Source organism: Cebus imitator, unplaced genomic scaffold, assembly GCF_001604975.1.
Source record: "Cebus imitator isolate Cc_AM_T3 unplaced genomic scaffold, Cebus_imitator-1.0 Scaffold112, whole genome shotgun sequence".
NCBI classification, from domain to species: Eukaryota; Metazoa; Chordata; class Mammalia; order Primates; family Cebidae; genus Cebus; species Cebus imitator.
In genome coordinates, this window is record NW_016107427.1 from 2,594,924 (window position 1) to 2,611,899 (window position 16,976).

The 16,976-nt window shown below is 59.3% G+C and overlaps 1 protein-coding gene across 1 annotated transcript; it reads right to left on the bottom strand.

The window, feature by feature from the left end:
• Positions 1 to 5,405: 5,405 nt before the first annotated feature.
• On the bottom strand, positions 5,406 to 16,456 carry GATD3A (glutamine amidotransferase like class 1 domain containing 3A). The gene is made up of 7 exons (XM_017538705.2): positions 16,205 to 16,456; positions 16,032 to 16,084; positions 14,071 to 14,184; positions 12,990 to 13,109; positions 9,418 to 9,510; positions 8,015 to 8,171; positions 5,406 to 6,271 (listed from the first exon to the last, which is right to left on the bottom strand). The coding sequence occupies exons 1-7, from the start codon at positions 16,343 to 16,345 to the stop codon at positions 6,143 to 6,145; spliced, it is 807 nt and encodes a 268-aa protein (XP_017394194.1). The 5' UTR covers positions 16,346 to 16,456; the 3' UTR covers positions 5,406 to 6,142.
• Positions 16,457 to 16,976: the final 520 nt, after the last annotated feature.

Here is a 16,976-nt window from a genome sequence, read left to right on the forward strand (position 1 = left end):
GGAAGGTTCCAGAGGCCTAAAAGATGGGAGAAGCAGCAGCCAAGCTCTGGAATGGACTAAGGAATTTAAGAAGGGGTTGGGGCATGGAGCCTGCCCCAGGGGCTCCTCTGAGCAACCCCAACACTCCCCAGCCCCCATGAGCCGCCTAGGCTCTGGGCCAGCACTAAGCCCAGCTGCTGACAATGGAGAGCCCCGCCGGCCCCGTGTGTTCGCTCGGGGTCTCCCACATTTACAGCATCATCCTGTGTGTGATTGCACTTGGCCATCAGAAAATTTGGAAGGGTGTGTCCCAACTGCGGCCTGAGGACTGGGAATGTGGGCCACCTACAGGCCAGAAGCCCCATGGCAGGAGCAAACTGCCAATCCTGCCCTCTGCCCACCAGGCAGAGGCGGGAGCCGGGACAGCTGAGCCCCTGGTGGCCCTGCACTGCCACAGCCACAGGAGCAGGAGGGCCCAGCCAACTCCAGGCTGATGCCCTCCCCGTCCCGCCGGCCACAGGCTCCACCCCCGCCACCGAAAGGCTCTGCTGCTCTCAGCGCCCAGCCGTGTCTCCAAATGACTGGCTGCTGTTTTTCTTGTGGCTGCAGCGGTTTTCTAAGAAGGTAACTCACACTGCAGGAAATAAAAATAGTTACCATTCAGGCCACACCTGCAGGCCGGGCCTACCGGACCTGGTCCCAGAGGCTACAATGTGCACGGATACACACATCACACATGCCTATGTGCACACGTGTGCACGCACCCGCCTGCCCACAGGTGCACCCGCACACCCGCACACACACGTGCATGGATACACACATCACACATGCCTAGGTGCACACACGTGCACACACCCATCTGCCCACAGGTACACCTGCACACCTGCACACACACGTGCACAGATAGACACACCACACGTCTATGTGCACACACGTGCACACACCATCTGCCCACAGGTGCGCCTGCACACCTGCACACACACGTGCACAGACACATCACACATGCCTATGTGCACACACATGCACACACCCGCCTGCCCACAGATGCACCTGCACACCTGCACACACACATGCATGCATCCATCCTCAGCCCCTTTCTCTGGAGCAGCAGGGGCATGTGGTTTGTCTGAAGTCCATAGCAGGAGAGTCAGCCACTGAGCCGGAATCAGGAACTGCGCCCGGCTGGCCGACACTGCTCATCTGGGCAATGAAACTCTTTTCCCCATGAGGCCCTCCTGGCTGCTCGTTGGCCATGGGGAGAACGTGCCACCCTGCCTTGCCCTCGCTGCTCCCACAGCACCAGCCAGGGCTCCGTGTACCTGCATGCCTCTTGCTGGAAGGATAGAATCTGCCCCGTCAGACATCCAAACCACACCCCAGGGCTCTGAGAGCAGGTTCCCAGGAGGAGCGGGGCAGGGCCTGGCTGGCGTCCCCGTGGCCCTGAGCACCAGGAAAGCAGGGTCTGCCCACCCTGGGAGGTCTCTTGAGCCCGGGCACTCAGCCCTGGTCCTCCTGGTCCACCGGGATGACCCTGCCCTGTTCCTGCCTCTCCCAAGCACCCCTGACTCTGGGAAGCCCGTCACAAACACCTCCCTGGGAAAGCGGGCTGCAGAGGGCACCGCTCGGCTCTCACCACAGCCTCAGGCAGCACTGGCACCCAGAGCAGGGGCCCAGGTGCGATGCCAGCCGGGCTCCCCAGAGGTGGATCTTCGCTCCGGGACCCCACTGCCCCCGGGTCCAGCCCAGGTCCTGCCTTTGGCAGCTGCTCCACAAAGAAAGGAGAATATACACAGTGCCCATGGTTAGGGGAGTCCCATCACATGGCGCCCAGCCTGGCTCATGGGTGAGGACAGCAAAAGCACCAAGAAATGACCCGAGAGGCCTACAGCAGCTCCCGGGAGGGCCCGGCAAGAAAGCCCCACAACCACCTCACATCCATCATCAACAAAAACAGTGCGAGTGTTGGCGAGGACGTGGGGAAGCCCGTGCAGCACTGCAGGGATGTCAGACGGTGTGGCTGTTGGGGAAGACAGGGAGGCAGGGCCTCAAGCCAGGAGGACCCCATGACACGCCAATTCCACCTTGCCAGAGGCACGGCCCCAGAAGTGACAGTGGGTCTCAGGGACACACCGGGCACCCACGTTCACAGCGGCGTTCTTCACACCAGCTAACTCATGGGCCAGCCCACACGTCCACTGCCAGAGCAATGAGCAAACATAATGTGGCCCGCACTCACAGTGGAATATTTTTCAGCCATAAGCTGAGAATTCTGACACATGCTGCAACATGGACAGGCCCCGCGGATGTGACATTGAGTGAAACTGAGAGACTTTTTTTTTTTTTTTTTTTTTTGAGACACAGTCTCACTCTGTCGCCCAGGCTGGAGTGTGGTGGAGCGATCTCAGCTCACTGCAACCTCCGTCCCCTGGGTTTGAGCAATTCTCCTGCCTCAGTCTCCCTAGTAGCTAAGATTACAGGCGCCTGCCACTGCACCCAGCTAAATTTTGTAGTTTTAGTAGAGACGGGGTTTCACCATCTTGGCCAGGCTGGTCTTGAACTTCTGACCTCGTGATCCACCCGCCTTGGCCTTTCAAAGTTCTGAGATGACAGGCGTGAGCCACCTTGTGTGGCCTGAAACGGAGAGACTTTGTTAGTGGCCGTATTTGCTCACAACCCTGGGACTCAGACATTTGGTTTTGGCTGGTCTCCTGGCCTGGTCTACCCAGGCTGCCCTGCCACTGAAGCCACGTGGTGGTTGCTGCTGGCCAATGACTCCTTGGTATACATCTGGTCCACTTCCTGAGTTCCAGCTCCTCCCCTCCAGGGTGGCCTCTGGCTCTCAGGGTTGGGGTGACTGAGGCTGGCGGAGATGACACAGTCTCCTTCACAGCTGTGCCCAGGGAGGCTGCCAGGCACCCATCTACACAGCAGCACAGTGCAAGGCCAGCCTGCCCCTCCCTCAGCCGCCACCCACGCCTTTCTCACCAAGGGCGGGAGGCCCCAGGCAAGCAACGCAGGCACGGGGGCAGGGAGGCTTCCAGATCCAGCAGGAGCCTGGAGGCTTCTGCAGCCACACCCTTCCTGCAGGGAAACACCCCGGCAGCCTGGGTGAGCCCGGAACCATCTGCCCTGCTAGGGGGCTGTCCAGGGACCAAGTCCTGCCTGTGTTTTAGAGCAGGTTAAAAGCACTAGCACGCCCAAACAATCCACGCCTAGGCATTTTGGTATTCAAACTGCAGAAAGTTAAAGAAACACTCTTGAAAGAAGCCAGCAGGTGTGGGAGGAGGGACCCCTAAGCTATGGAAAAGAGTACATTATTTCCTACAGAATTAGTTTTGACTTTTCAGAAACTGTGCAAGCAAGAAGACAGTGAACCTGAAGTGTTGAGAAAAAACCCATAAGCCTAGAATTCTGTATCCAGTGAAATTATCCTTCAAAAGTCAAGGAGAAGTAAAGACTTCTTAGACGAACAAAAATTGAAAATATGTTACTAGTAGACCTGCCTTGCAAAAGGTGTAAAAAGTTCTTTAGAGAGGAAAAAAAAATGTACAAATCAGAAACTTGGATTTACATAAAGGGGAGAGTGCTGGGGAAGGAACAAGCAGGGGAACACATGCTTTTATTTTTCTTATTCTTTTTCTTTTAAGATGGGGTTTCACTATGATGGCCAGGCTGGTCTTGAACTCTTGACCTCAGGTGATCCACCCACCTCAGCCTTGAAGTGCTAGGATTACAGGCATGAGCCACCGCGCCCAGCGTATTCTTGAGTCTTGTCACAGCTCCTGTCACCCAGGCTGGGGTGCAGTGGTGTTATCACTGCAATCTCAATCACCCAGCTCAAGTGATCTTCCTACCTCAGCCTCCCAAGTAGCTGGGACCACAGGTGCACATCACCATGCCCAGCTAATTTTAATTTTTGGAGAGATGGGGTCTCACTATGTTGCTCAAGCTGGTTTTGAACTCCTGGCCTCAAACAATCCTCCCACCTCAGCCTCCCAAAGTGCTGGGATTGTAGGTGTAAGCCACTGTGCCTGCCCATTAATCTTAATTGATCTAACACATAGAAGTTTGTTCAAAGTTATAACAATGTCCTATGCTTATGGGTAAGTGAAGCTAATGACAGCAGCGGCACAGGGACAGTTAGTGAACTGGGAGCACATTGTTACTAAAAGATACTTTTGGAGGGGTACAGAGGCTCACGCCTGTAATCCCAGCACTCTGGGAGGCCGAGGCAGGTGGATCACCTGAGGTCAGGAGTTTGAGACCAGCCTGGCCAACATGGCAAAACCCGATCTCTACTAAAAATACAAAAGTTAGCTGGGTGCCGTGGTGTGTGTCTGTAGTCCCAGCTACTTAGGGGGCTGAGGCAGGAGAATCCCTTGAACCTGGGAGGTAGAGGCTGCAGTGAGCCATGATCTCACCACTGCAGAGATGGGTGGCAGAGCAAGACTGTCTCAAATAAATAAAGGCATGTGTAGGGCTGCAGCCGCACTGGGTCAGGGGGTGTCCCCTGCAGCCGTGCTGAGTCGCTGGAGCCGAGAAACAAAGACACAGGACACAGAGGAGCTGGAAAGGAGCAGCTGGGCTCAGGGGGCCGCGCCACCTAGGAGACGTCCGTAAGCGTGTGTATTTATTAGGTACAGAGCAGGGGGAAGGGTCGTGAGGTCGTTCCAGGCCTGAGCAATGCTTTTGCGAATTTGCTGTGTGGAAACCTCGAAATGAAGGCCATACACTCACGCACATGTGAATAAACACGTGGTACACGGGGCCCCTCCCACAAAATGTGTCCATACAAGCCTATAGAAAGTGAGGAGCCCCACCTTACCCTGGATGTGGGAGGCTCCTCCGCTGTCTGGCTGGACCAGGGTAATCCTGGCCCCAGGGCAAGTGTCACGGGCGTGGGCAGTGGGCATGGGCACCCGTCAGGCCGCCAGAGGAAGGCCACAGGAGAACCCAGCTCCCGTGGAGGAGGAACCAGAAGTGCCAGGCCGAGACCCGAGGTGGGGTGCAACGGGGACCTTCCTGCCTTACCCACGGACCCCCACGCCCTCTCAAGGCAGTGGATGAATTCACTGATTCCACACGGCAGGGAGGGCTGAGGGGGTGTTGCGGGTGCCAGTGCATTGAGTCTTTGGGACCAGGGCCTGCACACACACACCCCACCCGTTCCGGGCCCAGCATCTGACACACAGAACAGCGTGCAGGTACCCAGGGCAGCGTTTCCCACCCCACCTCAACGCTGCAGCAGCCCCCTACCCACCGAGCTCAGGGCCTCGCAGGCTGGCCTGGCCCTGTGGCTGCTCAGGCAGAGACAGACCCAAAAGCAAGGGATACTGGACACCGAATGAAGTGTGCCGACACCTGACTCCCACCCCAAATGTTTCTCCTCCAAAACAATCCTGCACACACAGATGAATGCAGCAGAGTCCAATGCAATGCACTTTATTTCCCTTTGGACGTCTGCAAGCTTCTGCCACTCCTGAACCCCGCGGCCTGGGACCTATGCTACGGTCACTCCCCAAGGTCAATCTCGGGGGCTGAGGAGCTGCAATTTCCCTTTCTTCCTGCAAATTAAGAGAACTGAGACTCATTGAAGAAACCTCACTGCCCCTCCTCACACAGCAGTCTCAGCAGGCCTGAAACGCAGCTGTGGGAGGTTTCCATTTAGGGAAGGTGTTTATTCGCTGCGGCTGCAGGGTTTGCCTGCTTTAGAAACCACGTACACTGATTAACTCAAAAGCCACTCCAGACTAGAGAATCGACCTTTAACGGCCCATCAGTGTGGTACTTCTGGCTTCCTGATGAGAAGACTTGCAAACCTAAACACGTTCTTCCTTCCAAACCCTGAGTAACCTGAGCTGTAAAACCTCAGACAGGGAATTCTCTATTTCTAGAAAAGCTGGCTGCGCTTTGTTTTGGGGACACAGGCGAGTCCCCGTGGCAGAGAACGAATCACCCCTGGCCCCCCTCAACGTGAGAGCAGCGCAGCCACGCCAGGGTGAAGCGCCCCCGTCCACTGCGCTGCGCCCTCCTTACAGAGAGCGCGCCTGCAGGTTTCAGGAGAAAAGGGGCTGACAGCCCCCAGCTGGATGGAAGGCAGACACAGCTCCTCGGCCGGGGGTGAGGCCGAGTCCAGGCGCCAAGCTGGGCCTCGTCCTGCGAGTCACTTTCCGGAGAGTTCCAGCACCTTCCTCACCATGGCCCCGATGCCATCGTGGATGTGGTGGAGTGCTGTCTCACACATGAAGGCCGGGGTCGTGACCACCTTGTTTTTCTGGTCCACATGAGCTTCGTGTGCAGAGTTAAGGAAAAAACCACCGACAGACCCGTGGGACTTCAGGCGCCCTGCCCCGCCACCGCTCCCAGTGCAGCCCTTGCCACGCATCTGAACTTTGTTCTCAGAAAACTCAGAACAGGGGAACTTTGCTCCCGTAGTCTGTGCTGGCAGGACCCCGTTTTCTGTATGATTTATGCTGTTCAGTAAGAAGGGATCTGCTCCCTTCACATGCATTTTAGAGGAAGGTGGCAGCGGGAATTCCAGGACACAGGGCACTGCCCCAGGACCCCTTTCAGCCAGCACCACACAAGCCCAACACCTACACATGGCCAGGAGCTGCCCGCCATGGGGGCCCAAACACGCCAGGGGTCCTCACCAACACCGAGGGAGGCAGGGGCGGCGCCCACTTTTCAGGTGAATTGCTGGCCCGGGGGGAGCCGGTCCACACGCCGCAGGGTAGCAGGCAATAGGGCAACCGGTAGCACGACCGGGACAGGCCAGCCAGGCCGAGCCTCCCCAACGCCACATGCAACCCGGGCCGGGCCTCCACAACAACCAAGAACAGAGGCCGGGGGCCAGGCCCGCCCTGCGCTCCTGCCCGACAGCAAGGCCGAAGGGAGGGAGACAGGCCCCGAAGCTGCCTGGGACTAAAAAGCTGCTCTGCTAAGAGGAACCGCAGCCTTTAGAACAACACCGGCAAGGGACCGGGCCAAAGTCTACACAACACCGGCAAAGGACCGGGCCCAGTCTACCCACCCTAGTACCTTCCGCACGCTGGGCCGTTCTGATCGCTGAATTGGGCCCACGTGGACACTCTCCCGGGTCCAGGCAGGGCCTCCCTCCCAGTCTCCCTAGGCTGTAGCCCCACCAGTGCTCTGGGCTCATCATCTCAGGGCTTGGGGGCACACCTCGACCGGAGGTGCCGGAGGCCACAAGGTTGGCTGGAATCACCTGGCCATCCAAACTGGCCTGAGGACTTCCACCCAAACAAAGCCAGGAAGCCCCTGGCCCTGCACACCGGCCCCTCTCCCCAGATCTCAGGAAGCCCCTGGCCCTGCACACCCGGCCCCTCTCCCAAATCTCAGGAAGCCCCTGGCCCTGCACACCCAGCCCCTCCTCCAGCATCTCAGGAAGCCTCTGGCCCTGCACACCNAAGCCTCTGGCCCTGCACACCTGGCCCCTCCTCCAGCATCTCAGGAAGCCCCTGGCCCTGCACACCCAGCCCCTCCTCCAGCATCTCAGGAAGCCCCTGGCCCTGCACACCCAGCCCCTCCTCCAGCATCTCAGGAAGCCCCTGGCCCTGCACACCCGGTCCCTGTCCCACCACCCCTCGCACACACTCTCCCTCACCCTCCCAGGCCAGAGCATCCTGAGGTCCCACAGGCTCCCCTGCAGGGTACTGCCTGCTGCATCCTGCAGGCACTGACTGTGGCTGCCTGGGGGTGCTGAGCAGACTCAACAATCAGACTAGGGGGCCTGGACCACCTGCCAACCACACACCAGAGCTGCGTGCCCGCCAGGTGTCTGTGGCCCACCCGGCGCCAGCTGGGAAGTCACAGCCATCTGCCCTATGCCCTCAGACACGGCTGCAGTGCCAACCGGGGAAGGCCCCACTGGCCGACTAGCAGGTGCAGCTCTCACTGAAGAGGCCCCCTGGTGAAGAAGCCATAGGCCAAGGCAGCCCGGAGGGGGGCGCCCCTACACACGTCTCAGGGACAAGCGTGACAGCAGGCCGGGCCCACCTGCCAGGAAGGATATGGCCACTCCCTTCACGCAGTGCTTGGCACCCAGGGCCTTGATGGCCTCCGCGGTCCCGGCGTAGGGCCACTTGCCGCCTTCCTCCTGCTCGTGGCCCACGGTGACCTCAACGCCTCTGAGCACCTTGGCCGCGAGGACAGGTGCGATGCAGCACAAGCTGAAAGGCAAGAACACACGTCAGGCGGGCACCGGACCCAGGCCGCACGGCCTGCAGGACAGACATGACCCACGCCACAACCCCAGGCAGCTCTGCCACCCGGGCCCTGCCATCCTGGACCTCGCCCCCTGTGAACCTGAGCTGCCCCGAGGCTGCGGCCACGAGACGTGGTGGAGGCAGCACCAGGTGACTCAAGGCTGAGAGTGAGGTGTCCTCAGCCACCAGGAGAGCCCCAACCGCTGTGGGCTGAGCACTGCCCCTGGGACACCCCAGACTGGTGGGAGTCCAGGGCGGCCGAAGTCTACTCGCAGAGAGGGACATGCAGCTGCCCAGCCCCAAGGTGTGGGATGGTCTGTGACCCAGCAACAGGCAGCATGGCTGCACTTATCGGTCACAGCAGACCCCCTTCTATGGAAGGAGGCACAGTGGGCCAGGAGCAGCCTCGCCGCCCTCCGACCTGCAATACCACCCTCTCAAGTGCAGGCCGGCGGGCACACATCCCAACCCGACGCACAGGCCACGGCTGCTCCACACGGGCCTGCAGCTGAGGGCCCCACTGCACCCACCCCTGGGACCTGCTGCTGCGTCACCAGGAACCCCTTCCTGCTCAGCCAACAGAAGCCCTTCTGTGTGCCAGGCACCCACCCCTGGGACCTGCTGCTGCTTCACCAGGAACCCCTTCCTGCTTAGCCAAGAGGCCCTCTGTGTGCCAGGTGCTGTGCCCACAGCAGGGCCTTCAGTGACTTGCACTGCCCAGCACCTCACGGCCACCCAGGGGCGACAGCAGAAGGGGCAGGGCCTCATCAAACAGCAGCCTCATCCCCTGGCAACCTGCGGTGCGGCCCACAGCTGTCAGGCCCCCAAAGGGGCAAAGGGGCGTGTTTGGCTGTGGTTCCCTGGGAGGGAGGGAGGGAGGCAGCTGGGAGTGGACGGCGTCAGGGACAGGCCATGTGCTGCAGTGACCGGAAAGAAGTCAGAGGAGCGGCGGATGCCGTGGCTAAGGGGCTTCTCAGGAGAAGGGGTCTGATAAAGGTTTGGGGTCCCGAGGCACTGCCTAGGGATGGCTCTGGGAGCCGAGAGAATTCCAGGTCTCCATGAGGGAAGTGCAGTGTGCCATCTCCTTCCTGTTAAGTACCAGTGACATTGAGTAAAATCCCGTCAGTTAAAACAAGAAAAGCATCTGTGAATTTCCGGAGGCCGCAGGGCCGCTCCCCGCTCCCCGCCCCCACCCCGCTCCCGTACACACCCGATGGGCTTCCCAGCCTGGTGGAACTCCTTCAGAACACGCTCCACGTCCTTATTGACCTTGCAATCTTTCCCGTCCACGGCGAATGTGCTCCTGCCAGGAGAGAAAAGGCCTCCTCAGACAGCCTCACAACCAAGGTCTAGCTTCCTGGGGGGCTTCTTAGACACAGCTCCGGACCCTCAGTCAATGGCAGTGAAGGATAGGCACGTGGCTATAGATATGCATTTCATGTTAACATCTTTTCCTGTTTTTTAAGCAGAAAGCAGCCCGGAAAGCAGGCGGATCAGGAGGTGGGCAGGAGCAGGAGGGCACCAGGCCGAGAGGGCCCATGAGCCGGTGCCTTCCAGAGCAGCTGGCAGAGCCCAGGCTGCAGTGCTGAGATGCGGCCGCCGGTTCCAGGCAGGGCCCCGGCTCCTAACTCCCATAGCTCTTGTTTCTGTTCCGACATCGGCTGTCAGACCTCAGGCAGCCTCTGACCTCCCGCCACCTTTCACCTGCCCCAAGGCAGGACCGTACTGCTCCCCGCCTTTCTGACTGTGGTCTTCAGACCCTGTCCTGAGAGAGGCCCCACTCCCTGGGGGAGAATGCTACCGCCACATTTCCCTGAGCTCAGTGAGCCACTCCAGCAAGCAGGGGCCGTGGGAACCCCCACTGGCAGCCAATCGGTCAGCTCCAGAGGCTCAGCCTACAGACTGGTATGTGTTGCAGGGCAGTCTTGGGGACAGAGTCGTGGGATCAGACGCTACCCCAGGTGGATACTGTTGGAACTGAACCCCTCCCACCTGCTCATAGGAGCCTTTTGTGTGTACTACTGTTGGGGAGGGAGGAGGAGAAACACGCGCGTGAGTTTTTCCTTAAAACAAAGGGGTGGCAAAAACTCCAGGAGAGTTTCCAAGAAAAGCAACGCTGTCAGCCTCCAGACAAGACAAGCACACTCGATAAGAAACACTAGTCCACCTGCGACACCAGTGTCCACACCTCAGGCTGAGGAGCAGGAGCTGTGGGGGGTCTCCCCACACTGCCCATGGGGCATGTGATTTAGCAATGACACCAAATCTACAAGGCGACACACGTTCCCACCAACCCGCCCCCGGGCTACACGACACCCCGCATGCATGCCAGTCCTCTGCCCTGGCATTTTCCGCACAGCTTTGCTGGCAGAGCACTGGGAATCTTCCGGAGGCAGTGGGGTGCCACCGTCCCCATGCTGGCTGCCTCGGAAGGTGCAGAGCTCATCAGAGCGTGCCGCACTATGAACACGCAGGCCAGGCACACCTCCAGGGCGCTCATAAAACAAGCACGACCACCGGAAACCCTCTGCCCGGCCACCAGCAGGGACTCGCTCAGGGAGTCACTCCAGGCTGCTGTGAAATTGTGGCGAACATCTGGAAACCACGCTGATAAGTAAAGGTGGCAAGGCCTGGAAGGACGCTTGAAGATGCTGCCGCTGGGTCAGTGTTTCACGTTCCCACACACACCAAGTCTCTCTGGAAACACACAACCTGGTAGCAGCACTATGGAGAGGTTTGGGGCTGGAAGGGGAGGAGGTGGCCCCCCATGGGCTTCATGCCCACCAGGCATCATCCCCTGCCATGTATGCTACCATGGCAGCCGCCTCGGAAGCACGGCTGGGCCGGTGGCCACGCAGGCTCGCCAGGAGCCCAGATCCGCCTTCTGGACAGGTCAGTAAGAATGGGAGCTTTGCCCAAGGGACGTGGACCCAAACGCTCAGGCACACAGGGCCCATCAATCCCTTGAATGCCAAGGCCAAGGCCCACTGACCCCAGAACCTCCACATGCCTCAGGCCTGTGCCTCTGGGTTGGCAAAACATGGAGGGCCATGCCAGGGCACAGCCCTCCGCAGCCTCCAGCTGCCCCAGCACTCCCCACTTCAGTGTCAGCAGTCAGAGGCGAGGCTGGGCCGTCTGTGAACTCGGCTCGTCCTCTCAGGAAACGCTGGTGTGTTGGGAGCGCAACCTGATGACAGAGGCTGCTCCCTGCCCGTCTCCCGCCGGCAGCCTCATGGAGATGGTGGTGATGTGGGGACAGTGGACAAAAGATCGAGCCTGATGTGGGGCTGCATGAGGTCAGGGGCATGGGCGCACCAATGAGGCTCGCTGGCTTTCAAGAGAGGGGAGGATGGGAGGCCAGGGTGGGGTTTCCAGTGGGAGCTGGGTGAGTGCACGGCCAAGGGCGCTGAGAAAAGGGCTGGAGTCTGAGGAGGGAGGCCTCCTGACACCCGCAGGCGCAGGCGAGGCGCAGCCTTGCGGCTTCGAGATAAGGAAGGGCAGGTTCTTCGGCTGGAGACTGCCTGCCCCTCGACTCTGGGTGTGGGCTGCCCAGGGCGGGGCGAGCAGCCAACCAGGCTCCAGCCCGCCCTCGAAACAGGAGCTGCTGACCGGGGCCGGCCCTGCTGGGACTGCCACCCATGCAGCGGCACAGAAGCCGCCTGCACACTCAAGACATGGTGACAGAGCTGTGGCCAGTGCTCCTGTAGGAGGCAGAGCTGTCCCGGGCACCACCTCCAGCTCGCAGGCAGGGCCATGGGGGTGGTGCCAAGAGAGAATGTGCAGAGGGAGAGACACACACAGAGAAGGGAAAGAGGACCCAGAGCTCAAGGATGCCACCACATGGGCGCTGGCCCGATGGCCACAGTTGATGCTCCTGCTACTGTGGAAACAAGCCGAATAGCAGAGCCTGGAGCCTCCCTTCTTCCTGACAGGACGGCTGCCCTGACTACCAAGAAGAAAACCAATTTCTGACACTGTAAGGTTCTATAAGAGAATCGGGGCTGGGCGTGCTGGCTCGGGCCTGTAATCCCAGCACTTTGGGAGGCCGAAGCAGGAGGGTCACTTGAGCCCAGGAGTTCCAGACCACTTTTGGCTACATACATGGCTACAAAAGATAAAAAATCAAATGAAAACATGGGCATGGCGGCATGCATCTATACTCCCAGCTACTAAGGAGGGTGAGGCTGGAGTTTGGCCTGAGCCCAGGAGATTGTGGCTGCAGGGAGCCAGGATCGTGCCACTGCACCCCTGCCTGGGCAACAGAAAGAGAGAGAGAGAGAAAACTGGTGTCTGCAAGGAATAAATACTCAGGCTGATTTCAATGTGACAAGGCCCACCAGCATGGTGATTAGATAAGAGGGAGCCCCAAACCCACGCTTACAGCTGTTGGGTACCAGGAATGCTCAGCGATGAGAGAGCAGAGAAGCAGAAAAAGTGAATCTTGCTAAAACGCTACCTAAGGCCCAACCCTAAGAACAGCTCCCAGAATCAGAGAGCAGGGTCATGTACCGCTCAGACCCTAAACCCAGAGGCTGCTCCTGTCAGCACCCCTGCCATCCACCACTGCGCTGCCCACATCAGACAGCTAGCAGGTGCGCTGTGTAGACCTAATCACATCAGACAGCTGGCAGGTGCGCTGTGTAGACCTCACCCAGAGGCTGCTCCTGTCAGCACCCCCTTCCTGTCTACCGCTCCATGGCCCACACTGGACAGCAGGCGTGTGCACCCCCCTCCCATCTGCTCCACGCAGAAAGCGGAAGACGTCAAAGCTCAAATACGCACAGGTTTTTGGCCGCTCCAAAGCCTCCTGGAAAGATGGCGGCATCATGGTTGGCTGCACTGAGCTTGGCCAGGTCTGTGATCTTGCCACGGGCAATCCTTGCAGACTCGGTCAAAACATTCCTGGGAAAGAGCACAGGACAAAAAGCCTGAACAGGCAGGTGGAGGACTGTCGACCGGGGTGGGGCACAGACCACAGACGACACACTCCACATGCGTGGCTGTCAGCCACACGGGGACTCACTTACAGGTCAGCATGTCTGCTTACTACCTGAAAAGGCAACATGGGTCTCGCAACGCTAAATCTGTGCTGGGCTCCTCAGACCAGCACCTCATAACCTGCGCCAAATCGCTCTGAATCTTCCGCGCCATCCGTCAAGGCCCACCAGAAGTGGAAGTCTCTCCGAGTGTCTAAAGCAGACGGAAGTCTGTGCATCCATCAGGATGGTGAGACTCAGCAGGGAAGGGAAGCCACAACTCAGGACCAGCGAAGCCACTCGAGGGCCAGCCACTGCCAGAAGCTGCTAGCCCCAGGTGTGGGGACCAAAGGCACAAGTGCAGAAGCCAGGGTCCCAGGCAGGAAAGGAAACCACAGGGGCCCCACTGGGGAGGAGCACAGCCCGACCTCCAATCTCCAGCCCGACCTCTCACGGTCCGAAGCCAGGAAGGCACCTAGGAATGGCCTGCCCAGGGCTGTTGGGCAGGACAGGCAAGGGAAACAGACCTCAGGCCACACAGACCAGAACCACACACCGTAGTGACAGGCATGCTGCTGGGAACCAGCAAAAACGATCTGGAGCCCAGACAGGGGAAAAAGGTGGGCAGCCAAACTGAGAAAACCATCTCTGCTCCAGACCAAGGCAGGAGAGCGTTACTCAGCAGAAGTGCTACGGTCGGCATCGCCACTTGCCCTCTCAGTACTGGAGATATGACTGAGCCGCGGCAGCACTCCGTCCAGAACAGCCAGAGCACAGCTGCTCAAAAGGACATTCATTTGCATCAAGACTCGGCTTCAACGAAGCCAGCAGCAAAGGCTGCCGAGTGGGAGGTGGACCGGGAGCAAGTTTCAATCCCACCTCCACACCTGCTCTCGCCTTCCGAGGGCTGCCCCTTGGTGTGGTCAATCACGTGCATCTGAGGGACGTCAGGAGCAAAGATCTGGACCTCGGCGCCTCCACGGCTCAGGTGCACCAGGATCCTGCCCGGGAGAAAACCAGAGACAACTCTTCACAAGGTACCCCACCCAGACCTGTGTTAACACATTTCTAAAAGCAGCATTTCAGCTAAGTGCCAGAAGTCAACTCCTAATGTACATTAATATCTTACTTGCTTTGCCAAAAGTTACAGTTGGCTCCATACCAAGCCAAACGTCCCCCTCGTCCCCCATTCCAATTCACTGTGGGTTGGTGGTGAGGACTACAGACCCTTGGAAGGAGGCTACAGAGACCAGCTGGTCCCAACTGGAGCATGGGGGCCAGGAGATGCCACTGAGGGCACAGCCTGGAAGCGTGCGTGTCCCCAGCTGCTGGGCACTCCCAGGGCCTGGCTGCCCTCTTCCAGTTGCTCGCTGTGGGCACCAAGAGCAGCAGCAGTGTGCACAGAGTGCCACATGTTGAGAGGGTGTGAGGGGCTTTCGGTCACTACTTAGTTCAATTTCCAGTCTCCCCCAACTTTCACATCACAGATGGAGGGGGACACAGAGACCCAGCTACACTACAGGCCAAGCAGCTCCACCTCTCCAAGGGCAACAGAGGCGCCTCCTGGGGACGACAGCTGACATTACGAGGGCTCATGCTGGCATCTGCAATCCCTGGTGCCAACAGGAGACAGCCCGCTAAGCCCACCCACACACTAAGCCCGCCCTCACTGCCCCGTATGTGGAGGAGGAAACCGAGGCACGAAGTGCCATGACTTGCCAGAGGGAGAGGTCAGGACCTGGCCCTGGCACCCGGGTTCCGCTACCCATAAGTAATCCACCCAGACACCCCAGACGCCAACCTTGCTGGGAGGTCTCAAGCTATTTTCTGTCCCACCAGTTCTTTCACCTCAAGGCCCAATCATGAAACACATCCTGGCCCTTTGCCCCCCAGCTCACTGTGCCTAGTGCCAACTCTAACCCCGTGGGGCGGGCGGCCCACAAAGCCACCAGCCTCAGGCCCTCTCCGTAGCCTGACACCCCTTCACCAACACCCAGCTCTCCCCTCTCCAGGTCACCCTGAACCACAATGAAACTACGGACACCTGGCAGGTGGTGGCCTCCTGTCCGATCAGTTTGGCTTGCAGTCATTTCCAGTAAAATAGGAAATCAGACCACCACCCACTCAGCAATAGCTGACCAGTTACACATACGATAATCTAAGATCCAGAATACCATGCCGCTGTTAAAACCATGATGCTGAGAACCGAGTGAGTGGGAATCAGTTCCCAGGCATCAGAAACATTTGCAAAACACCGGTAAGCATGAGCTCAATGTTTGCAAAATGTGCGTGTCCTGAAAAACACTCCAGTGAAATGCTGAGTGACGACCTCTAGGTGACGGAATATGCGGTACTTAAAAACTGTTCTTCCTCAGTGTCTTCCTGGGTTTTGCCATTCGTTTTTGCTTTTTCACCCAGGAATAGGTTATTTAAAATATGGTGGCTCATGCCTGTAATCCCAGCACTTTGGGAGGCCAAAACGGGTGGATCACTTGAGGTCAGCCTGGCCAACAGTGAAACCCCGGCTCTAATAAAAATACAGAAATTAGTTGGGTGGTTGGGTGTGGTGGTGCACAGTTGTGGTCCCAACTCCTTGGGAGGCTGAGGCAGAAGAATCGCTTGAACCCAGGAGGCTCGCTTGAAGCCAGGAAACAGAGGCTGCAGTGAGCCAACTGCCACCATTGTACTTATTCTTTGAGACAGACTGGGCACTGTCTCAAAGAATAAATGTAAAAGATAAAATACAATACATACTTTCTCTAAACTGTTCCGAAAGAGTAAACTGCACAGGTAGAGATGCCTTCCCGAGGCCTCCGCGGTGGAGGACCAACTGCCCCTGAGGACTTACGCAGAGGCCTCGTGGATCTCGGTCCCATCGAAGACTCCGCATCCAGACAGCACCTGCGAGAGGAGCGGGAGCTGACCCGGGGGAAACGGGCCGACCTGGGCGGCGGGAGCTGACCTAGGAAGTGGGGCCGATCTCTGGAGGCGGGAAGTGACCCCACACGCTCGTCCACTCACCAGCGCGACCCTGGCCCCGGGGCGCGGCGCGGAGCGGTGAAGGGCTGCGCACAGGGAAGGCGTCCGACTGCCGGGGGACAGCGATGCGAATGCAGCTACCGCAGCGAGCCTCGAGGCCACCACGGCCCTCAGAGCCGCCATTGCGGTGAGGCCAGCGGAGTCAGAAGGTCGCACGGTAACACAGAGGGTGCAGCTGACCGCCGACAAACGCGCAGCTGGCCGGGACAGCGCCTGCGCAGACCCCTCGGGGCGGAGCTCCAGAATCCGCCCCCGTCGCAGCCCTATCCCGTGTGCCGGAGAGCGGGGCCGCGCCTGCGCAGACCCCCCTCCGGGGGGCGGAGCTCCAGAATCCGCCTCCGTCGCAGCCCTATCCCGTGTGCGCCGGTGGGCGGGGCGCGCCTGCGCAGAGCCTCTGGGTAGAGCTCCGGGAACCCCGCCCTCCTTCGGGCGGTGGCTGAGGGCTCGGGCCCAAGGCCGAGCGATGCTGGCGACTCTCGTGGTCCCCAGCGCCGCCCTCCTCGGACGCCTCCACAGGCGCCGCGCTCTTCCCGCCGTCCGCGGTGCAGCCTTGCCTCGGGGCGGCTCAGCCCGTTGCCGCGCCGCTTACCTCCGTCTTATCCTTAGCCCACCAGCACAAGCACCCAGGGTCCACATCCTCCTAAATGGCCATTCGTCTTAATCTGGGTGTCAGGACCCACGCGGGGTCAGGACTACCCACGCTTCCGTGACTGTCTCTCGCGGAGCGACCCTTCCGGGTTTTGCTGACCCCGGG

Bases quoted from the DNA above. Each gene is read 5' to 3' on its own strand.
- GATD3A (XM_017538705.2), bottom strand. From the start codon at position 16,345: ATGGCGGCTCTGAGGGCCGTGGTGGCCTCGAGGCTCGCTGCGGTAGCT. The intron at 9,511-12,989 runs GTGCGTATTTGA...CTCTCCTGGCAG, and splicing joins TTTGGAGCGGCCAAAAACCT to GAGCACATTCGCCGTGGACG. The intron at 6,272-8,014 runs ATATCCTTCCTG...AACTCTGCACAC, and splicing joins ACTGCGTGAAGGGAGTGGCC to GAAGCTCATGTGGACCAGAA.